Raw genomic sequence first — 25569 nt, 5'->3', positions numbered from 1 at the left:
TGTGACAGTGGCTGTCTTGCAGGACGCAAGCAGCACGTGCCGAGTCCTCTGCCTTCTGTGCGGCAGTGTTGACTGACACCAAAGCCGGTTGTGCGTCACCTGAAAACAGCCCACCAGGCGTGGAGTTCGCCTCTCTACCACTGTTTAGCTGGATAAACAACTTTCAGTTCATGTTGCAGTCTTTTTCTTCAGTTGTCAAACGTCCCACCGCAGTTTTTGTTGTTGAAGTTACTATGATGCACTTTTGCCACGACCAAGCAACGCCGGGCAGAGAAAAGAAAATACAGAAAATGCTCATTTTATTTCCACCTTCCCCTCTTTCAATCCCTTTCCCCTACCCTCTCCCCACACCCTCCTTGTTGCAACACTCCCACCACCACAACCCCCACCGCCCACCCCCTCCCAGCGGTGTTGACCAGTGTCTCGGAGTATCCTCACGACCTGACCATGCAGGACAGACTGCTGAGCCAGCCGTTGCCGCCACTCGGCATCAGCTTCCACACGTGGCGTCGCTTGCTCTTCTTCGTGAACATCAGCCTCTCGGCCTCCGTGTAGCGGCACGTGGCATTGTTCACCTGCACACACGTCATACACACACACCGCGTCATCATCTACGTCATGCGATGTCACCAGTGACGTCATCCTGAGAATTTCTGTTTGTTTTCTTTTCTAAACTGAACAGTCTTAGAGGGTCACTGACCTGAACACGAAGATATATACATACAACACGTCATCATCGTCATGTTCTGATCGCTGATGTTACCAATGACGTCACCATGAGGAGTTAGTCTATGTTTTCTTTTTGTCTACTAAATCTGAACGGTCTTAGCGAGTTTAGAGATTCACTGAACTGAAAATTAATGAACACGAACATACATTCACCACGTCATCATCAACCGGTCTGCCTCCGTGTAGCGTCCAGGTCGCTGATGTCACACAGGACGTCATTACGAGGCGTTTATTCATTTTTTCCCGAAACTGAACTGTCATTGAGAGTAACTGACTTGATCATGACTAAACATGAGCATTCATGCTCATATTCCCCGGAATCTCGAACAAAACTTTACTTGCTAAAAGAAATGATATCAAAAAAGTTATTCCTCCTCTCAGGCAAACTTGCTTTATTATGGACATTCCTTTTTGGGCGACCAACATCAACACATTTAATGACAAAGTCTGCAAATGAAAATCAAAACTTGACTAAATGTAAAACGAGGATGAAGGAAGAAAGCTACATTATGCTGTCTATCAAATGCTAAACCCCTCTCTCGACCCTGAACAAAAAGTGATATCACAAATTGGCAGTCATGCAGGCTTAAGATGAATCAAATGCTTTCAAGCACGAGCGACTGGAAGGCAAATAATGAAGACAGAAAAAAGTAATGTCCATGCAACACGCAATGGAGATATATAAAACTCTACGTAAGCAGCTTAATACATCACAATCACGTGTTGTGTTCCTGTGTGTGTGTGTGTGAGAGAGAGAGAGAGAGATAGAGAGAGAGAGAGAGAGAGAGAGAGAGAGAGAGAGAGAGAGAGAAGAGAGAGAGGGGGGGGGGGGCTAGAGAGGGTTAGAGAGAGAAAAGAAAGAGAGAGATCAAATCAATTGCTATTTTACGAGGGTTGTGGCATAAGCAATATAAACGAGCTTCTTTTCAACCAGCCCTCACCCAGAGAGTAACTACTCTTATATATGGGTGCGTCTTAGAATCTCGTCCTCTGTTTGTGACATTATCACCAAAAGTAAAATCTTCCCAGAAAACTTTGATAACACTATTTACACACTTCTCAGGGTGTTCCTTTTCAGTTTAAACAAGAAAAAATATAACATTGCCTTTAGTTTGCCATGTATTGAGCATTATTTGGACCATGTGTGCAAAATCACCCGTGTAACATGGAAACAATAAAAGACAACAAAACTGCATTTATAAGGCTGAAAACGACTTTTATTCAGTTATTATTGTTGAATCACAAGCCATTATAGAGTTCAATATGAAATGACTACATGCAAACAACAAAATAATGTTTTTTTCAAAGTTCCATGCATTCGTCAAAATTTCAATACAAAAATGAAAATTAATTAATGATATCCTGATCAGAACATGTTGATACATGGCATTCATTCAGTCTTATTGACATTTAACCTTCACAATAGCATATATACAAAGATTTGTTGCTCTAAGACAAAATGTTAGAAAGTTATCCCAAAAGAATGCAAAATGGTCACCGATGTAACATGGAAACATCACTTTTGTAACAAAGAAACGGTTATGCTTTTTCCCACAAACTTTACTAAATGAAGCTGATTTTGCAACCAGATTCTTCTTAGGTAAAATGCCAAACACTAAAACAGGAACAGAAAGAAAAAAAGCTGGACAAAATCAAGCAAACTTGGCCCCAAAAAAGAGAAACATTAATGAAAAGTTCATCACCCACGTAACTCGGAAACGAACAACCATGAAGAATGCAAATGTTCAAAAGTGGTTCATTCAATTGTTGAGACAATAAACCAAAGGCATTGGTTACATATAGAACAGTTGCCACTTGCAGTTAATTAATTTATTTTAAAAGAAATAATGCCCCCTGGCATTGAAGGTGGGGTCACGAATCATGGTTGCATCAGATGTAGGGACTAAGGAAATATCATCGATCCCTGGAAAGCAATAGTAGTTCCCCTCCGGTTTCCTTCGAAGGAACGTTACCACCAGTTCATCAGGTCGAATCTCTTGCACCTGAAACATGCAAGTACCTGCGATTTCAACTAAAGATTGATGCAATATGTGTACTAGTTTCACTAACATGAATTTGTTTAATGTCTATCAAGATTTTGATGCATCCACATTCACTGGCTAAAAACAAAATAAAGTAATTATTTTGTTCAGACTTACCATTCCATTGAACATACAACTTTTACAATTAAAGAAAACATTGACACTTACCGTTCCTTTAAATGGATTTCGGAAATTTAATTTTGATCATAATTTTTTATATTTTTAATTTTCAGAGCTTGTTTTTAATCCAAATATAACATATTTATATGTTTTTGGAATCAGGAAATGATGTAAAATAAGATGAACGTAAATGTGGATCGTTTTATATATAAAAAAAAAAATTATTACAATTTTCAGATTTTTAATGGCCAAAGTCATTAATTAATTTTTAAGCCACCAAGCTGAAATGCAATACCGAAGTCCGGCCTTCGTCGAAGATTGCTTTACACAAATTTCAATCAATTTAATTGAAAAATGAGGGTGTGACAGTGCCGCCTCAACTTTTACAAAAAGCCGGATATGACGTCATCAAAAGTATTTGTCGAAAAAAAGAAAAAAACGTCCGGGGATATCATACCCAGGAACTCTCATGTCAAATTTCATAAAGATTGGTCAAGTAGTTTAGTCTGAATCGCTCTACACACACACACGCACAGACAAACAGACACACACACACACATACACCACGACCCTCGTTTCGATTCCCCCTCTATGTTAAAACATTTAGTCAAGTTTTGACTACGTGAAATCGAAAGAAAAACTATTATTAACAAATGTGTAGCCTAATTTTTCACTTCATAGAATATCATAGCAGCAAAAACTCACCTTTTCTTAAGAACCTTGGGTGTTGATCACTGTCGTAACAAAATCACAGACTTCGGAAACATTCTCGAAATCTTTCTTCGCTGCTGGAAGCTGAACTATTTCTCTCTGTAACTGCGCATGCGTAGTCACCCGCACCTCTAAGTCACTACGCGCAAAATAGTTCTAATCTTTCTTCAAAACTCTGAACATTATTTGCAAAACCGTTCACCATCGTAACGGAATTTTGAAGAAGCATGTCATATTGCGCAACTTTCAACTTAGTTTGCAGATGCAATTTTGAGAAAATAATACTTAAATAACATTTAGCTTAGCGATTTTCTATGCCCTTTCATGTCAAGATCGTGTTGAAAATGAATATGCAAATTTTAAAGTTCAAATTTAGGACTTGTTGCTGTTGCACGCGTGCGGAAACATATGTTACGACAGTGATGGCAAACTTTCAAGCGATTAATTTCGTTTAAAAAAACAATTCTGTGGACAAAATAACATTTCAACTGTCAAGTACACTTAAACCAAACACACATAACAAAAATAGCAGTCCTTGGACATTCTAAACGATTCTTGTAGTGAGGTACAAAACTAGTTGATGGTTCATGTCACAGATCAGACCTTCATTTTTCACGCATTTAATCATTTCTTTCGCAAAACAACCTTCATAATAATCATGCAAAATACTCAGTTTTGTTTGTACTATTTCTTTATTCATTTTACTTCTCAAACATACCAATATCATGATTTAAAATTCAGTATGTTTCAATTGTGGGCTAATTTGATTATGGCACACACAAAAGGATCAGTTTCTGAGACGCACCCATATATGTAGCTTGTTTATTGCAATGCGTGTTTGTCTCTCAGGTGCCACTTATGCGTAACTAATCTACTCTTGTTGCGCCTCTTTGTTTCTTAAACCTAGCCGAACTTAGTAGCTGTTGTGTAGCTTTTTGGTTTTTTTTAATTGGGGCGGGGTTGGGACCCTCTAGATTAACGAGAACCGACCCCGACCTCTCGAAACCAAGAACCCCCATCTTGGCCCTTTCTTCCAAAATGAAGTCTCTGACGCCGAAAGCGGAACAAAGTTGGAGAAGACGTCATAATGTCACTAATGGCGCCGTCACGCATGAATTCCTTTACTTCTTCTGCATGTCTCCCGAGCAACTGACACATCATTTAGATGACAAAGTTTGTTTCGGTGACTTCGTCATATCAGCAGTAAAAAACCAAAAAAACTCGTTAGGTCACCGCCAGGCTATTAATGCATGGTATCGTAGATGATTAAAGACTGTCCTTGACTGGGCGAAGTCGACTACGCAAAGCATACTTCGCGAAGCTGGCCGCACGAAGCTTTAGCACTGAGTTTTCGGTAAGAAGACTTCGCGACGTCACCTTGGGGCTGAATTAAGGACGGGCTTTAGAGCGGTTTGTGGGTGACTCACGATGGCGCCGTAGAGCTCCTTGTGCTTGTCCTCGGTACGCAGCATCAGCTTGCACAGCTGGGCCAGCTCTTGCGCGCCCTTGGTCTCCTGGCAGTTCTCGTTCACCCCCCACCCCGGGTAGTACCCGTACGCCAGCCGCAGCCCGTCCACCCTGAAACACACAGCGGTGCATACATGTTAGTTTTGTGGTGTAAGAAAACGACACAATGCACACTCATCGTATTTTGAGGTTTAATTAAAAAAAGAACACTTCACGACTTTCACAGAAAATAAACTGCTTCGGCAAGACTGTAGCCTACATGAAGTGGACGCTGTGGGAAAAACAACAACACAAGACTACATGAAGTGGACGCTGTGGGAAAAACAACAACACAAGACTACATGAAGTGGACGCTGTGGGAAAAACAACAACACAAGACTACATGAAGTGGACGCTGTGGGAAAAACAACAACACAAGACTACATGCAGTGGACGCTGTGGGAAAAACAACAACACAAGACTACATGAAGTGGACGCTGTGGGAAAAACAACAACACAAGACTACATGAAGTGGACGCTGTGGGAAAAACAACAACACAAGACTACATGAAGTGGACGCTGTGGGAAAGACAACAACACAAGACTGTACATGCAGTGGACGCTGTGGGAAAGACAACAACACAAGACTGTACATGCAGTGGACGCTGTGGGAAAGACAACAACACAAGACTACATGAAGTGGACGCTGTGGGAAAAACAACAACACAAGACTGTACATGAAGTGGACGCTGTGGGAAAGACAACAACACAAGACTGTACATGAAGTGGACGCTGTGGGAAAAACAACAACACAAGACTGTACATGAAGTGGACGCTGTGGGAAAAACAACAACAATCAACACAAAGGACGGGCAAAAAGAAACAGAGTAGTTCTTCTTTTCCTATTCTTCTTTTAGATCAAATTTGAAAACGCACCTGTTCACACAGCATTTTCTAGACTAACCAGTAACTTTCAAACTGTCCGGTGACCCCTGCAGCAGCCAGTGATCTGGAAATCGTGTGCTGCGACTTTTTCTTTTTTCCTTGTGCAAACTACATATCGGTCTATCTAGTTAGATAAATGGATGTGCATAAGCACGAGCTTGGTTTTGTGATTATATTTGCGATTTTTGTGTGTACGCCATGTATGCAGATTTGTGTAGGTATATTAGTATTCATGTGTGAGTGTATGAGTATGTGTGTGTGTTTGTATGTATGTGTGTGTGCCTGTCTGTATGCGTGTGTGTGTGCGTGTGCATGTGTGAATGTGTATCTGTGTGTCTGTGTTTATCTGTGCACGTGTGTGGTGATAGCATGTGTGTGTGTATGCGCACGCGTATGTGCGTGCGCACGCGTGTGTTTGTTTGTGACTGCATGGATTTAAACGATGAATTTGCTTGTGTACTCCTGTTCTTTTTGTGTCTTAATGCTTGTATTTTGGTTTTGTACATGTGTATAATAATGTCATTGTAAAGCGCTTGGAGCTTTTAGGTAAGCGCTCTATAAGTTTCCATTATTATTATTATTAGTTCAATTACCCAGCTGTCAATCAAGAATACAAACAAGGAGTTCAAAGCAACGCATGGCACGCACTCACTCACATTATAAATCACAATTTCTGAGAACAAAACGCACAAATACTATGTCTCTTACTTCCTTCAACAACATTTCTTGTTAATTTTTTTTATTATTTATGTGTGAAATGTAAAATTGTAGTGTCCAATGCATGTTATAAAGCGGCGGCACGAGGCAGTTGCATTTTGGTATGTGTCTAAGCCTTATCCCATGCAGACGCTTGGTAAGATCTGAGATGGTGCCCCGAATCGTTACAGTATGACACTGAGCCTTTGATATTGACACACTTTTCCAGGGCCATGCCTCGTTCGTGCTGCCAGCATTCTCTTCTGAGGGCACCCACGTAAACACAGGAAAGGCTATATGACGGCTTACCAGTGCCAAAACCTAGGGTTACCATTTTCACGTGAAAATGAGTAATTAACAGTGTTAAATACTAGTTTTCATTTTGGCCTCGTTTTCAGTCACAGTAGTCGGACTCTAGAAGTCCGCACTGAGTGGCTACAACGTCCGGCAAACATCGCTCTCACACTATTTTTGAAAGATCTTTTAATAGAAGGCCTTATCGAGCAAGTTATCCAACATGAAAATGCATGTCACAGGTTTTTGCAATAACGCATTCCTTAAACGTTGTTTTGCGTAAGGATAATCGACCCCAAAAACTTTCGAATCGAAGCTGTTTATAGCAGACGGATTTTTTGATCGGCTGTGGTCTCACACTTTCACATTTATCCTACATACGTGAGAGAGACACTCGTGAGATAATAATCGTTCAAATCACACGTGTGTATATCATGTAAATGAGGTCATGTCAAGCAAGTCTGGCAGGGACCTGGTTTTTTGCACTGCTCATGATGCCAAAGTCACCGAGACAAACTTCATAATAGAAAAACAAATTGCGCTCGCTAATTACCCTCAATGAATTTTTAAAACTAACACGTCACGCCACACTTTCAGAGTGACGTTTCTTTGCTTTGACGTAATAGATTGCAAGAGGCTTTGGGAGAGATCGAGGTTCCAAAACAAGCGTCTTCAATTTAGCTGCCTCGACTGCATGACATTTTCAGTAAAATACACGTAAGTACAGTATGTAGGATAAACAGAATACTACATGGCTTGCTGTTTCGTACCAGATTTACACTCGTTGCTTTTTCAAATAGTGAACAGCTCGCTTTCGCTCGCAGTTCAATATTTAAAAAAACAACTCATGTAAATCTGGTACGACACAGCAAGCCATGTAGTATTCTCTATATATCTTTCATTGTAATTCAATCAAGTTTGCGTTTTAATGAAACAGATCCTGCGATTGGTCAGAATGCCCCAACTCATTAAAAATTACCGGTCACTAATTGTCGATAACCACTCGCTAAAAAATCCATTAACAACCTGCTGGTAAAATTAGAAATAAACCATTGTTTACGTATAATGGCAATTTAATCGAAGTTGTGTTTGATGTAATGTACTTGGGCCTTAAGATTAATTATAATAATAAATTTTCAGTCGCACAGAAGAATCTATATGATCGTGCCTCAAGGGCAATGTTTGTTCTTTTATGTACTTGTAGACAATTGTCACTGCCTGTGGACATACAAGTTGACCTGTTCGATAAAATGATTGCTCCAATTTTACTATACGGATGTGAAGTATGGGGTTTTGGTTCCTGTGAACTTGCTACTAAACTTCAATTGCGTTTTTATAAAATTGTTTTCAAACTAAAAAAAATCAACTCCAAATGCTATGATATTTGGTGAACTTGGAAGATATCCACTAGATGTTAATATGAAATGTAGAATGCTTTGCTATTGGTATAAACTGATTAGTCCTATTCATAAAAATAAATTTTCAAGTATTGTGTATTGCTTTACTTATAAATTGTATATCAACAAGATGATTGAATCTAATTATTTATGTTTTATTGAAAAAACCTTTGGACTACCCCCCGCGGGTTAGGGGGAAGAATTTACCCGATGCTCCCCAGCATGTCGTAAGAGGCGACTAACGGATTCTGTTTCTCCTTTTACCCTTGTTAAGTGTTTCTTGTATAGAATAAATATAGTCAATGTTTGTACAGATTTTAGTCAAGCAGTATGTAAGAAATGTTAAGTCCTTTGTACTGGAAACTTGCATTCTCCCAGTAAGGTCATATATTGTACTACGTTGCAAGCCCCTGGAGCAATTTTTTTTATTAGTGCTTTTGTGAACAAGAAACAATTAACAAGTGGTTCTATCCCATCTCCCCCCTTTCCCCGTCGCGATATAACCTTGAACGGTTGAAAACGACGTTAAACACCAAATAAAGAAAGAAAGCCTTTGGACTTTTCAAGAAAATGTTCAATACTCAAGCGCATGGTTTAAAAAGAAAGTAAAAAGAAGCTTGTATGACCAGTATATCCATAAATGGTTTGCAGAAATTGGAACAAAAAATATGTTTTGGAATTATCGAATGTTTAAAGATATTTTTGCATGTGAAGGCTGTCACACACCTGCCATATCAGCAATGTGTTTCAATGATGAAGTTTAGAACATTAAACAACAATTTGCCTGTATAGAAAGAACGTTATCTTAACATCCCGGGGTCAGAAAGAACTTGCACCAAATGTGTATCACAAGACATAGGTGATGAATTCCATTATTTATTTGTCTGTGATTTTTTCAAAGAAGAAAGAGCTGAGTTGTTACCACCTTACTATTGGAAAAAACCGAATGCACTTACATTTAAAAAGTTGTTTGCTACTAAGAAAAAGAAATTGCTGAAGAATATTTTGGACTTTATTAATAGAATTTGTAACAGTTTTTCATATTTTTTATTTTTTTTAAAATTTTTTATTTACTATATTAGCATATATCATGATTGTATTGATTGTATTTATTGTTCAAAATGCCGCCATGGGTTATGGAATAATAAAACTTGAACTTGAACTTGAACTTGTCCTAGACACCCTTGCGGGTTTAATGTGTGCATGGCATTTTTATGCAGATTTTAACAGCAGACGAACTATCGTGTAACGCGCTTAGAATTGCAGATGCAGGGTAAAAGTACTAAAACTAAAAGTGATTAGCATGGAGATGGTTTACATGTAGTTCTCTACAGTAGAAATATCAAGGTTCACACGCCTGTTACACTGAAAACGAATTCTCTCAGTTCATTTGGCGGTCTCTGTCTTTGGAACTATTTACATTTAGGTCCAAAGTCAAATAATCAAGGTTCTAAAAAGCTCACGTAGTTTCACTTGTTGCTTCAAATCTCGATCTTTGTTAAATTTAGTTCAACATTTTATATCCGGGGTGACGTCCCGGAATAACACCCTCAGAGTATCTGCACTGTATAGTGTTTGTCTCACACAGACAAGCAAACAGAAATGAAAACAAACGCGGATACAAAACAGAGAGAGAGAGAGAGAGAGAGAGAGAGAGAGAGAGAGAGAGAGAGAGAGAGAGAGAAGAGAGAGAGAGAGAGAGAGAGAGAGAGAGAGAGAGAGAGAGAGAGAGAGAGAGAGAGAGAGAGAGAGAGAGAGAGAATAGCTCTAACAAGACGTTCACACTATCAATACGACACAGAATGGAATTGTACGTTAACTGTTCGTCTTCTACGTAGATAAGTGAATAAACCCTCAGGTCAGTTTTGCGTGTGTGAATAATCAATGGCTCCAAAGGATGACACTATTTTCATCCTGCAATCATACGTAAAGTACGACAAGAAGCAACGTCAAACCAGACAATATAAACAGCTATAGCAGAGCAATGCAGTTCAATATCCTATAAACTCTGATGACAGAAACATAAAAGTCAGTCTCAGGTGCGGCAGAAACCACGCCATCGACAAGCGAGAGTTGTTTAAGGGGCTGGTATTATGTGTGGTTGGTTGGTAACCACAGTTACCGTTTACAAAGGCTTTGTGTGCCTCGGGCATTATAGCCGCCTTTATGCAAAGCATAAATAGGCTATTTAGGATTCGCTCTGGTTGTTTGTTTGTTTGTATCTTGAAGAGTTTAGACTGTATCTCTGGTACTCTGGGGTCAATTGAGCTCAAATTTGGTGAGTAGCTTGGAATTGTGGGGCCAAGGGTATGTGCAAAACGTTACGTTCCTAGCGGAAGATACTAGCTTTACACGCCTTTGGCACCCGGCTAAGAATTTTTTTTTGCCTGTAAAGCGGCTGATTAAAGATTTCGCATGACGACGCGCGTTTCAACCTAACACTTGATGTCGAAGAAATGTGCTAAGTGAGACCTAAAACCTTTATACACGAAGCATGGAAGCTTTTTACAAAGCATGGGCGTGTACACTAGTCAGATAACATAATTATTTTTTAATTCGTTTCAGTTGTTGTCAAAGACGTTTTCAACTTAAAGTGAACGTGTAAGTTATCGCGCACGTCTGGGGTTGAAACATCGTCCCGCGGCAGTCTGAATGCGTGGAGGGATTTTTATATACTCTAAGAGAGACTAGATTTCGACGAACTCACGATAGCTGAATCGTTTAGGGCGCTCATGTGGGAAGGCGTAGGTGCCGGGTTCGAAACACCGCATGGTCCGTACATTTTGTTTGTTTATTTTTCATCCGAGCATGCAGCTTTCACTTTTTTCTTCTGCACTTCTTTCTCGCTCTCTCTTTTATTTTATTTTAATTTTTTGCAATAATTTTTGTTTAAATTTCCATTTAAAAAAAAAGTTCTTTTAATTCTTTAAAACATAATTTTTTCTTTGTTTTCTTCTTTTTTTTCTTGATGTTAGTACCGGTGTGTGTGATAAATCCTGATATTAATTGGACGAAGTCAATGTGGCAAAGTCTACGTCACGAAGCTCGCTGCACTAAACTTTAGCACAACATCTTTGGTAAAGAGACTTCGGGAAGTTTACTTGGGGCTCAATCAAGGAAGGTTAACCTAAAAAGTCATCTGACAGGATGCTCACTGGAGCTACCAGAAGCATCAGAGAATAGCTCATGAAACCAGGTCATTAGTTCACCCAAATAGGAACATAATTAGGGATTTTACGAGCTCCCATTGAGACCAGCTCAGCTCCTTTGAACTCACCGTTACATGTAATTTATTCTAGATTAAAAGTCATACCCATATTAACACGTTTAGGATTTGACTTTAAGACGAAGTTGAACAACCAGTACGATGCAGATTTTCACTCAAAAGCACAGCTTCGTTATCACAAACAGTATCCCATTTTGGTTAAACTCAGCTAAGGTACAGACGGCGAGTAGCCTGCCAAAGAATGTTCCGGGTGAATTGACAACAGTAGCAGGGTTATGACACAACCTATAACGTGAAATGGATACCAAGACGAGCACAGGAATAAAAAGAGAAAGACAAACTGGATAGCAGCCCGAATTTACTAAAACAAAATAATCCCCAAAGAATTAAGTAACACACACACACACACACACACACACACACACACACACACACACACACACACACACACACACAAATCAATAAAAAAAAATAAAAAAAAGTTAAAATCTCGAATATTTAGCGGAAAAAAAAAGAAGAAAATAGACAGAAAATAATGACGAAATGAAAAGAAGCAGGGCAAGGACAAGAGGGACAGGCAAGGCCACTTCACCCAAGCTATAGCGGAAACAAAGCCCTACACAACTCAAAACGTGCTGCCGGGCCAACACACGCAGCATTTTCAAACAAAAAAACAACAAACAAATAAAAGAGAATTCGTTGAAAGAAAGCCGTACAGAACGCGAAACGTGCTGCTGGGCAAACCCTATCCCATTCACAGCGTATTGAAGAGAAATACAAAACACAAGAAACACGTTTAGCTTTGGAAGAGAATTTATCAAATAACAATAAGAAACATTCTTTACTGTAAACAATACTGTTAAAAAATGTCAAGAAGGCCAAAAACAAATCCAATAAACAACAAGAAAGAGTCTTCATTGCCATAAATACTTTTCAAACACGCCAAGGAGACCCATAAATCCAACGAACAACAAGGAAAGCCTTTCAGCAAACAAATCACAAAGGCTAGGAAATCAAACAAACTACAAGAAACAAAAGTCTTCAGCGCTAAATCATTTTTTTCTCTCAATATGACAACAATTCATTTTCAAAGATGTTGCGAAGGCATATAAATCCAACAAACACTCTTTACTGCAAACACTATTTTTTAGGCACGCCTCAAAGGCCATCCCCTCCTCCTCCACCACCCCCACTCCCTCCTCCTCCACCAACCCCCCCCCCCCCCTCCATCCAAAATAAAATACAACAAAAGAAGACCGCAAAAATCACTTCCCAAACACATCAAGGGGGCCATGCATCGAGATCCCACACAATTTCCCTTGGACAAGCAAGCGACAGGAAAACGAAGGCAAAATCAATGCTACTCAACACCACACTGTTTCCTACGTGGCAGAGTATGAATTACACACAAGCCAGACAGCCCTGTGATGTGCACAGGAACAAACGGGACTTTAAAGAACATGAAATTTCAAACAGGATGTCTACTTCCCCTCCCCTCGCCTACTTCTCTGGCTTCTGTTCGTGGTTAGGAACTGTTTGTTAGTCACGTGCTGTATGCTTAATGAGTTTGTCTCCCCTCAACCCGGAACATTACAATTGTCTCAGTTCTTGTCGTGAATAAACTTTAAACTTTAACAATGTTTTGTCCGCACCTGTTCTGAGTTTGAAGACTCCGAAACAATGAGTGTCAGGGAGGCGGTGGAGGGGGGTGAGAGGTGAGGTTTAAGAGCTAGAGGTGATGGGTGGGGTGATGGCGGGAGGTGATTAAGGGGGGGGGGGTGAGGGGAGTGGTGTGGGGTACGGTGGGAGGTGAGGTTTAAAAGCTAGAGGTGATGGGTGGGGTGATGGCGGGAGGTGATTAAGGGGGGGGGGGGGGGTTCTTGCCACGCTGCCACTTTGATCCCACTCTCTAAGGGAACTGTGAAGTGCAATAACTTTGTTCTGTCAAGAGTGTAAAGCAGTGAATCATTACAAGAAGGGGACACAGAAGTGTGGTGCAGCAAAATCCAAACAAGAATAGGTGCACATTAAACCAAGCTCATAACAACGACGCCTGGGGTAAATGAATCACTCTCATTTATTTCCCAGTTCGCCTTGTCCAAGATGGCCTCATTATGTTCTTGTGTCTTTCAGGTCTTTTTTTCTGCATCTCCTTTGCACTCATTTCTTGCTTTTGTTTGTTTCGTTTTGCGCTGTGTGAATTGGAATGGTGAGGAGGCGAGTGCCGGAGGGGCGAGGCACGAACGTAATCAGGCATGTTGCAGGGGATCACTCATACCAATCTGTGCGTGTGTGTGTCTCCCCCACACACATCCACACAGACTCTCTCTCTCATACACACACAACCGCACTCTCTCTCTCTATACCCTTCCTCTCTCTCCCACTCATACACACTCTCTCTCCCCTCGCTCTCCACCCCCTCTGCCTTCCTTCTCTCTCCCTCTGGGATTGTTAGAGGCAGATGGTCCAAAGACAAGCGTCCCCGGAGAGCCCGCATACTCCGTCACGGCGGAGGGCTGACCGTGCACCCAAAAGCGGACTCAACCAAATGGGTATTTTTTTTAAAGCTTGGGACCTGCCACACATAAAAATCGATGTTAACAAGAAATATTCAAGGGCGCACTTTCTCTTCTCAGTCAAAATTCAACTATACCCTGAAGAGTGATGAACGAGCATTTCAGACAGCTTGCCTCTGAAAAAAGAAGTTCTCAGCCAAATTACGAACTCAAACTGGTACGTTTTACATATAAATGTGTTAGTTGGTATCTTTTGATTATCACAAAACAATTTGCGACTGCTTTGGCCGAGGATGCTGGTGACAGTATCATTATTATGAACCCTACCCTAAATCCAGGAAAGACGTCGTCCAAAATGTAGGTAAGTTTTGATTAAAAATAAATTCACACAAGACTAGTATTGTTGTTTGGCTTCAATGGATATATTTTCGTCAAGTATGATGTCTTTACATAATATCTGTAAAATATGAATGGATTTGAACCATATACTATGTCATTATGACCTTCCAATCTTCCTAACCCCCAGCCCAGTAAAGCGTGCGAGACGTTTCCTGAAAAAAATGTCGCTTTGTGGTGCGAGTTCAGTGTGACATGATTAGTTTCCAGAACCCCATTTCTGACTTTCAAAGTTTATCTACATACATTTAGCAATGCACGAGCAAAATATGACAACTTAATGGTGCCTTTTGGTTTAATGCTATGGTAAAAAATCCTAGTGATAGTGTTTACAGCTTGAAACAAAACATAACAGAGGGGAGTAGTCTTCCTCAATCTGGTTCAGAGCATAATGTATTTCTATTTTCAGAGGTAGCATTATTTCTGATAAGAGCTAGAGCCAATATAATTATGCTGAATATTTGAAAAATGAACTTTGTGACTCATCTGAGTAGCAAGAGAGCCTTCGTGATCGTCAGCGTAAGGCTGGCTGTCTTCAAGGCAATTCCTAGATGAACAACTTAACACTGCGTTCGATTATTCGCCCGTTTCTTAAGCTAGAGCTTTGAGACTTTACACGCGTCTAGGGCTACATGTACGCTTTACAATACGTAAAATATAGTTGACTCTCGCGTTATTTAAAGGTCACAACAAGGTCATTACCAGGCAAAAACGAGGGAAAACCGACGGAAAGTACCATTTTCTGCAACTGTTTGCAAGAAAAAGATTTCAAATTCAATTGTTTCCCGGGATTAACGTATCTCTAGACATGACAATCATCCGATTATCAGACATCAATTGTGGAGGTCACGACAAGGTCATTACCGGGTAAAAACGAGGGAAACCCGAGGGAAAATACCATTTTCTGCAACTTGTGTGTAAGTAAAAGCTTTCAAACTCCATCTTCTTCTGGTATTGGCGCATCTCTAGGCATGACAATCATCTGATTAACAGTCCTCAATTTTCAAGGTCACAACAAGGTCATTACCAGATAGAACCGAGAGAAAACCGAGGGAAAATACCATTTTCTATAACTTTTTTGTAAGTAATAGCTTATAAACTCAATCTTCTTCTGGGATTAGCGCTGATTTCAATGACCCTGAAGTCCGAGGAAAGTTTTCTTGACCCATGCCTACTTTGAAGGTCATGACAAGGTCAAATTTACACGTTTTCTATTTGGGAATATCTTTTACGGTCAAATAAAATACTTTCTGGACGTCAGCTATTTTCGAAGCTAAAGCTTAATTACAACTTTACACACGTCTTGGGATTTATGAGACAACGCAAATATTGTTGACTCTCGTAATATTTAAAGGTCACACAACAAGGTCATCACCAGGTAAAACCGAAGAAAAACCGAGGGAAAGTACCATTTTCTGCAACTGTTTGTAAGAATGAACTTTCAAATTCAATTGTTTCCTGGGATTAGCGCATCTCTAGACATGACAATCATCTGATTAACAGTCATGAATTGTGGAGGTCACGACAAGGTCATTACCGGGGAAAACCGAGGGAAAATACCATTTTCTGCAACTTGTGTGTAAGTAAATGCTTTCAAACTCCATCTTCTTCTGGTATTGGCGCATCTCTAGACATGACAATCATCTGATTAACAGTCCTCAATTTTCAAGGTCACAACAAGGTCATTACCAGATAAAACCGATGGAAAACCGAGGGAAAATACCATTTTCTGCAACTTTTTGTAAGTAAGAGCTTATAAACTCCATATTCTTCTAAGATTAGCGCTGATTTCAATGACCCTGAAGTCTTTGGAAAGTTTTCTTGACCCATGCAATGTTTGAAGGTCATGACAAGGATGGGATTTTACACACGTCTAGGGCATTATAAGACATGAAACAAATATTGTTGACTCTCGTAATATTTAAAGGTCACACAACAAGGTCATTACTGGGTAAAACGACGGAAAATATATCAACTTTATGACTCGTCTGAGTGCCAGGACAGCCGGTGTGATCCTCAGAGTCAGGCTTGCAGACCGCAAGGCTATCGGTAGATGAACACCTTAACATTGACTTTTTCTTCTCTCTCCCCTTCTCTTCTACCCCTATTACATCCAGCCCCGCCCACCCCCCTAGAGCCCCTGTGGGCGAAGGAAGATGTCATGAATCTGCCTCAACAGCTTTAGCTTAGAAAATAGCCGAACACAAATAGAAAACGTGTAAACTTGACCTTGTCATGACCTTCAAAGTAGGCATGGGTCAAGAAAACTTTCCTCGGACTTCAGGGTCATAGAAATCAGCGCAAATCCCAGAAGAAGATGGAGTTTATAAGCTCTTACTTACAAAAAAGTTATGGAAAATGGTATTTTTTCTCGGTTTTCTCTCGGTTCTATCGGGTAATGACCTGGTTGTGACCTTGAAAATTGAGAACTGTTAATCAGATGATTGTCATGCCTAGAGATGCCCCAATACCAGAAGAAGATGGAGTTTGAAAGCTTTTACTTTCACACAAGTTGCAGAAAATGGTATTTTCCCTCGGTTTTCCCTCGTTTTTGCCTGGTAATGACCTTGTCGTGACCTCCACAATTGATGTCTGATAATCGGATGATTGTCATGTCTAGAGATGCGTTAATCCCCCCAAAATAATTGAATTTGAAAGCTTTTTCTAACAAACAGTTGCAGAAAATGGTACTTTCCGTCGGTTTGCCCTCGTTTTTGCCTGGTGATGACCTTGTTGTGACCTTTAAATAACGCGAGAGTCAACTATATTGTATGTATTGTAAAGCGTTCATGTAGCCCTAGACGCGTGTAAAGTCTCAAAGCTCTGAAACGGGCGAATAATCGAACGCAGTGTTAAGTTGTTCATCTAGGAATTGCCTTGAAGACAGCCAGCCTTACGCTAACGATGACGAAGGCTCTCTTGCTACTCAGATGAGTCACAAAGTTCATTTTTCAAATATTCAGCATCATTATATTGGCTGTAGCTCATATCAGAAATAATGTTACCTCTGAAAATAGAAATACATTATGCTCTGAACCAGATTGAGGAAGACTACTCCCCTCTGTTATGTTTTGTTTCAAGCTGTAAACACTATCACTAGGATTTTTTACCATAGCATTAAACCAAAAGGCACCATTAAGTTGTCATATTTTGCTCGTGCATTGCTAAATGTATGTAGATAAACTTTGAAAGTCAGAAATGGGGTTCTGGAAACTAATCATGTCACACTGAACTCGCACCACAAAGCGACATTTGTTCAGGAAACGTCTCGCACGCTTTACTGGGCTGGGGGTTAGGAAGATTGGAAGGTCATAGTGACAAAGTATATGGTTCAAATCCATTCATATTTTACAGATATTATGTAAAGACATCATACTTGACGAAAATATATCCATTGAAGCCAAACAACAATACTAGTCTTGTGTGAATTTATTTTTAATCAAAACTTACCTACATTTTGGACGACGTCTTTCCTGGATTTAGGGTAGGGTTCATAATAATGATACTGTCAACAGCATCCTCGGCCAAAGCAGTCGCAAATTGTTTTGTGATAATCAAAAGATACCAACTAACACATTTATATGTAAAACGTACCAGTTTGAGTTCGTAATTTGGCTGAGAACTTCTTTTTTCAGAGGCAAGCGGCTGAAATGCTCGTGCATCACTCTTCAGGGTATAGTTGAATTTTGACTGAGAAGAGAAAGTGCGCCCTTGAATATTTCTTGTTAACATCGATTTTTATGTTCGGCAGGCCCCAAGCTTTCAAAAAATACCCATTTGGTTGAGTCCGCTTTTGGGTGCACGGTCAGCCCTCCGCCGTGACGGAGTAGCAGCGCAGCACGGCGCAGGCCACACAGTTGAGCTTGGACACTGCTCTTTTCAGCCACACTCATGAAAATAGTTCACAATAGTTCTTCGATGCGGCCCAGTGCCTCACATGGGATAAGACTATCTCTGTACCCAAAATCAACGCCGTTTGCTTACTGTGACGAAGTGGATTTTTTTAATGAAATCATTCTAAAAAGTATTGCCATCGTGCACAGAGATCACCGAGGCTGTTCATGTTTAGCACGTGACCAAGAGGAGGGGTGGTCTTATCCCATGGAAAACACTGGCAAGACTGGAGACGTTGAACTGAACTATTCACACGGGAAGGGGTAAGAACATACATCCAAAGAATCTCCTCTTTCATTGCAGCACCTTTAGAAATAGGGGGAAATAAAAATGACTGCCGGTCTCATTTCAGGTATCTTCATATTATTTCAGCCGGACATTTCCAAATTACAGCGATTGCTAAAGCTCAACGGTTACAAAACTATTTGACATTAAACTAATAAAATAAGAAGAAAAAAGTAAACAGAAAACAGGATGATTTGAGCACCATGACATGAAAGCAAAAACTGAAAAATGACCAAAAAAGTTTGTCAATCATTACTTTTAAAACGAAAACTTTATAAACAGCGTTGAGACAGTTATTCTTTTTTAATGCCAGCAATGTTTCTAAACTTGAAGAAAAAACATTATTGCAACAAATTTCAAAACCAAATTAAAGCATTAATCCCCGTGTCCTTTCATTAAAAATTTACATGCCAGTTACGGCCGTTCACTGAACCTTTAGGATCATCTTTTGGATTAAATATTTCTTGTACAGGGATCACGTGACCGCCGCTCAAGTAAGGGTACCCTCAAAATCGACCAGACAAAAACGGAAGAGCCGAATGAAAAATCGACAAAAAAATCACAATTGCCAAAACTTTGCAACTTTGACATACGAGAACAAAGTCAAACCAATGATCTACCCTGAACAGATTGTTTTGTTTTGCTACCTTGCGTATTTCGCGTGCTATGCTATTCCTACTGATGCAGGTGTCATGGCCATAGTTTCAAAACAGGAACAGCTGTCTTTGTATTTGCAAACAGTGTACCTTTTCTTTCTCTGTTGGGTCCGACTGTACCACTACCCCCCACCCCCACCCCCCCTCTCCCTTCTCCGATTCCCAACTACTCTGTCATGAACCAGGAACCAGTTTAGCTTTGCAGTTTCATGCCAGGGAACCGTTAGGATGTCAGCATATGCTTGAGTGAGGATACGTATCACCTTTGTATTGTTATTTTGATTAAAACACGAGTTTGTTCACAAGTCTGAAAGGACTTTGATCTCATTAAGTTGGTCGACACATGTGTTTGCAATCAGTATTGTCTGATCGCGTTGATTTGAGTCTGATCACCTTGATTGCATTCCACTTTCACGTGTTTACGTGCCCTGGTGATCAGCGATAGGTGATTGGTCAAGAGGCGTCTAGACCGCTGCCAGACAGAGACTGATAGGCTGCCACGGTGAGAAATCACTATTGCTGGCTGGAGGTATACGTCAAATGCCAGCAGCTACAATACTTCATTCCGCTGTTCCAACCAAAAGCACGTGCGTGCTTGTCTCGTCCGTGTGTGTGTGCGGGCGTGCGTGCGCGCGTGTGTGTGTTTGAAAGAGAGAGAGAGAGAGACAGAGAGACAGAGACAGAGAGAGAGACAGAGACAGACAGACAGACAGACAGAGACAGAGAGAGCTCTCCTAGCAACAGTGTATTTTGCACTGATGGATGGAAACTGGTCGTATTTCATCGTTCTACAGCTTCGATCAAGTTTGGCGCACCGTTCAGCTGCCGTTCAGCTACAGTAAAGTAAGCAGCTTGGTGTTACTGTTGGCAAAAGCCCAGGCAGGTGTTGGGACTGAAATAGGCAGCTCGTGACACTCGATATATGCCGCAAGGGAGGGGGAGGCTGGGGGGAGGCTGGGGGTCACACGATAAGGGAGGAAACACAAGAAATATATCATTGGAGTATGTAGATTAATTGACTCAATTCTATGCTACGTTTGAGAAAGTACTGACGCAGAAAGAACGATCAATCAGAGACTATAACGATCAATGCAATCCCTCGATGAAATACTTTGACACACTGACAAGTAGCAAAGGGCAAGGCAAAGAAAACTTTTCTCATTTGTGTTCAATTGTTCCTGGCCGTACTATTGAGTCAACGGGTGCAGAAAGCCACTACAGACTGCAGATAGACGGATAGATATACACAATAACGGCCAGACATCTGCAGATGGACATACACACAGAGGGTGCGTGTGCACATGTTCACATGCATTTTTATTTCCAAGGGTACTTTTCCTTGGACGACATGAGAAATAGGGAGGGATGGAGAGAGAGAGAGAGAGAGAGAGAGAGAGAGAGAGAGAGAGAGAGAGAGAGAGAGAGAGAGAGAGAGAGAGAGAGAGAGAGAGAGAGAGAGAGAGAATGAAAGACAATGACAATGACAATGACAATTCTTTATTTTACGAGGGTAACAGAATAAGCATTGGTATACTTTTTTGCATCTGGCCCTCGCCCTAAAGAGGGACTAAATCTACTATAATAACTACTACTACATACTTACATAATTAGTAAAACAGTAAAAGTTTTTGTACATAAGTGCATTATATGAAACATTGTAGTTTATAAATGTTCATGACAAGGTGCAAAGCAAAAATTTGCAAGTCAATTAGAGTCAGAATACTATGCAGTAGTACTTCAACTCTGCAAGACAATGGATAGTATGCATAACATCATAATTTCGTGAACAAAACTATAAATCAAAAGTGAGTGACTGTGTCCCAAAGGACATAACAATCAAGAATATACTATTTTCATTAAATGGGATATATATTTGTTTTTGAAAGAATCTGTGCTGGTAGCTTCCCGTAAGGCATTCGGAAGAGCGTTCCAGAGACGGCCACCTGAATAAACTAGACTGGACTTAAATAAGTCTATCCTAGGAAGAGGAGTGTTAAATTTCATAAGGTGGTGTGAATTCTTCAAAGAGAACTTTGAACAAATGGTTTGGGGTAGAGTTTCGGATATAATTTTATGCATAAAGATTCCTTTGTTAAAAAGCAGTCTTGACTTTAGAGTTAAGATCCCTAAATGTATGTAGTCTAACTCTGTGAGGGTAGTGTGCTTTAGTAATACTACTTTTAGCGCTCTTTTATGTAATCTGCTAAGTGGTTTTAAAGAATCTGAGAGAGAGAGAGAGAGAGAGAGAGAGAGAGAGAGAGAGAGAGAGAGAGAGAGAGAGAGAGAGAGAGAGAGAGGGTGGGGGGGGGAAGAGAGAGGACATGGATCCGGAGGGAGACACACACACACACACACACACACACACACACACACACACACACACACACACACAGTCACAGACAGACAGACAGACAGACAGACAGACAGACAGACGGACAGACCAAATACTGACTTGATGTCATCACAGGTGTAGGTAAGTGTGGTGAACTTGCCCCACGTGCCGTCGCCACACGTGATGGTCTTGTTCAGGATCTTGGTTTTCTGCTGGAAGGGAATATCTGCAACACACACACACACACAGCTCCATCAACACCTTTCATCGTCACGCCACTTTGTGCAATCAATTATCTAGCATCGTCACGCCACTTTGTGCAATCAATTATCTAGCATCGTCCCACCACTTTGTGCAATCAATTATCTAGCATCGTCACGTCACTTTGTGCTATCAATTATCTAGCATCATCACGCCACTTTGTGCAATCAATTATCTAGCATCGTCACGCCACTTTGTGCAATCAATTATCTAGCATCGTCACGCCACTTTGTGCTATCAATTATTTAGCATCGTCACACCACTTTGTGCAATCAATTATCTAGCATTGTCACACCACTTTGTGCAATCAATTATCTAGCATTGTCACACCACTTTGTGCAATCAATTATCTAGCATTGTCACACCACTTTGTGATATCAATTATCTAGCATCGTCACACCACTTTGTGCAATCAATTATCTAGCATTGTCACACCACTTTGTGATATCAATTATCTAGCATCGTCATGCCACTTTGTGCAATCAATTATCTAGCATCGTCACACCACATTGTGCAATCAATTATCTAGCATCGTCACACCACTTTGTGCAATCAATTATCTAGCATTGTTACACCACTTTGTGATATCAACTATCTAGCATCGTCACACCACTTCGTGCTATCAATTATCTAGCATCGTCACGCCACTTCGTGCTATCAATTATCTAGCATCGTCACGCCACTTTGTGCTATCAGTTATCTAGCATCGTCACACCACTTTGTGCTATCAATTATCTAGCATCGTCACGCCACTTTGTGCTATCACGCCACTTTGTGCTATCAGTTATCTAGCATCGTCACACCACTTTGTGCTATCAATGATCTAGCATCGTCACACCACTTTGTGCTATCAGTTATCTAGCATCGTCACACCACTTTGTGCTGTCAATTATCTAGCATCGTCACACCACTTTGTGCAATCAGTTATCTAGCATCGTCACACCACTTTATGCAATCAATTATCTAGCATTGTCACACCACTTTGTGCTATCAATTATCTAGCATCGTCACACCACTTTGTGCAATCAGTTATCTAGCATCGTCACACCACTTTGTGCAATCAGTTATCTAGCATCGTCACGCCACTTTGCGCAATCAATTATCTAGCATTGTCACACCACTTTGTGCTATCAGTTATCTAGCACCGTCACGCCACTTTGCGCTATCAATTATCTAGCATTGTCACACCACTTTGTGCTATCAATTATCTAGCATCGTCACGCCACTTTGCGCTATCAATTATCTAGCATTGTCACACCACTTTGTGCTATCAGTTATCTAGCATCGTCACGCCACTTTGCGCTATCAATTATCTAGCATTGTCACACCACTTTGTGCTATCAGTTATCTAGCATTGTCACGCCACTTTGCGCTATGAATTATCTAGCATTGTCACACCACTTTGTGCTATCAATTATCTAGCATCGTCACACCACTTTGCGCAATCAAAGAAACTTTCTCAAGAAACCGCCACGGACAAAACCTTTACTTTTGAAAGGCCCTGTGCTGAAAGTCCACAAAATGGGCCACTGGCCTTAGGCTAGTACTTCTCATAATTTACTAGCCAGAGAACAAATTTTACTCGCCAAACCAACCATTTGTTTCAGCAACTTTACTCGCATTTGGCGAGTAGATTAACATTTCTACTCGCCATTCACATGTTTGTACTCGCCATGGCGAGTAAAATACTCGTCACTTTCAGGCCTGTAACTTACAACTACAAGACGCTAGACGCTACTGTCGTAAACAGACGACATAATTATACAAACAGACGCTGCAGATGGACAGACATATTGTCAAGGGTAGAGGGGGCTTTTTCCCCACAATGAAACCTCTATAAAATAACAACCTCCGTTTCAAGATGCCATTCCATTAAAATCTTGTTTACCCAAATCTAAGAAACAAAGGGGAGTAATCTGTCTAATTTTTGCCGACATGTGCAACAAGTGTAAGGGAGTTTTATGAATGCGATAACCAACTCCTGACACCTGATAGAACATCAAGCACTGAAATGAACAAGCGACTTTTATCCGCTTGTTGTCCAACTTTTAAAATAGCATCATCTCTTGACATTTCAACGTGAACCGGTGATTCAACTATCTCTCTCTCTTTCTCTCTCTCTCTCCCTCTTCTCTTCTCTCTTTCTCTCTCTTTCTCTCTCTTTCTCTCTCTCTCCCCCCCTCTCTCTCTCCCTCTTCTCTTTTCTCTTTCTCTCTCTCTCTCTCTCTCTCTCTCTCTCTCTCTCTCTCTCTCTCTCTCTCTCTCTCTCTCTCTCTCTCTCTCTCTTTTTCTTGTCCTGTTGGACGTAAGTCTTCCGTGTTTTGTTTCCTGTCATGTTTGAAGGAGCACCATCCAAAATCCGAAGCTTTATGTTCACCCTTTCCTAATCAATAAATAATACACCATGATGAGCAGGCTGCGTGTCTTCCGCCCCCAGGACAATATCAATAAACTATCTGACGATGCTGTACGTATGTTCATCACCTTCCTTCTTCTCCTCCCAGACGAGTCAATCCCCTCACAGAAATGCTTCGAAGCTCTGTGGTACCACGCGAATCAATCATAGACACCACAAGTTCGTAAGCAAGATGACTGATTGAGCGATTCAACCCGACATGCTTTGTTAACCGAAGGTTTCGTGGCACCTATATACATGCATCAGCTGCTCCTTATTATGAGTTATTTCTAATATGCTGACTGTTAGCAAATGATAACAAGACATGTCGAGAAAAAAGATATCAAGCATGAGCCTTTTAGGCGAATGCTGATATCGTTTGAGAATAAATCACGCTGATATTGTTGAATTACATTTTTACTTTGTCTTGTTAATTTTTAGCGTGATAAACAAAAAGGGTCCCTGCCTGAACGTTATAACATTTAGAGGGTCACCTAGAATCCGTCCTGATTGGTCAAAAAGCCATAATAAAGCAGTACAGGTGCGCACGCACCCCCCCCACCCCTCTTACTGCCACCCTCCCACTCGGCAGTCACACACACACACACACGCACACAAGGCTGTCTTCCATGCCAACAACTGATTGTCGAGTCACGCGTGAAGGGTAAGTATTGTCACCCACTGCAACAGGGAAACATTCTACAAAGGGTCAACAACAACAAAGCTACAGCTGTACTATGGACAATGTTAAGACAGAGATATTCTAGGCCAATCTAGCCTAGAATAGCGTTGGTAAAGATATCTTCCTTCATGCGAAATGACAGTGTGACTGACTATTTCTATTTTACGTCCTCGCATGTTATTATGGGGGCGAGGACGCCCCCATTCTATACGGATAGTTTAGAGGTTGACCATGGGCAGCGCCATTTTGTTGTGAAATACGTCATCAGTTTGTGTACACAGGAAGTTGTGACATCCGTCACCCTATGGGAGGGGTGAAGGCAACATTGTTCATCTGTAGAAAGTTGTGAAATCCGTCACCCTATGGGAGGGGTGACGTCAAAATTGGTCATCACAGAGTTTGTGTAACACAGGAAGTTGTGAAATACGTCACCCTATGGGAGGGGTGACGTCAAAATTGTTCAACAAAAACATAATATGTCGCATTGTGCAGGGTCAACTGCAACAAACTCAAACCGAGCCATTCATACCTAGCTGTATTTGAGAG

The 25569-nt window shown here is 40.8% G+C and overlaps 1 protein-coding gene and 1 long non-coding RNA gene across 2 annotated transcripts in view; one reads left to right on the top strand and one right to left on the bottom strand.

Moving 5' to 3' along the window:
* The window catches only part of LOC138979863 (uncharacterized), a 474427-nt gene that overhangs the window by 131592 nt on the left and 317266 nt on the right, over window positions 1-25569 (top strand). The window lies entirely within an intron of this gene.
* Window positions 1-25569, bottom strand: part of LOC138979861 (uncharacterized) — a 183887-nt gene that overhangs the window by 710 nt on the left and 157608 nt on the right. The window contains exons 2-4 of the mRNA XM_070352617.1: window positions 21806-21911; window positions 5030-5180; window positions 1-575 (exon numbers count right to left, since the gene is read on the bottom strand). The exon at window positions 1-575 is cut by the window's left edge and continues 710 nt beyond it. Coding sequence (XP_070208718.1) covers window positions 435-575; window positions 5030-5180; window positions 21806-21911 — 398 coding nt within the window. The 3' untranslated portion in view covers window positions 1-434. The remainder of the gene's footprint in view (window positions 576-5029; window positions 5181-21805; window positions 21912-25569) is intronic.

This window comes from Littorina saxatilis, linkage group LG11 (genome assembly GCF_037325665.1).
Source record: "Littorina saxatilis isolate snail1 linkage group LG11, US_GU_Lsax_2.0, whole genome shotgun sequence".
NCBI classification, from domain to species: Eukaryota; Metazoa; Mollusca; class Gastropoda; order Littorinimorpha; family Littorinidae; genus Littorina; species Littorina saxatilis.
Note: the sequence above shows the minus strand (reverse complement) of the source record. Positions and strands in the feature narration are given on the sequence as shown.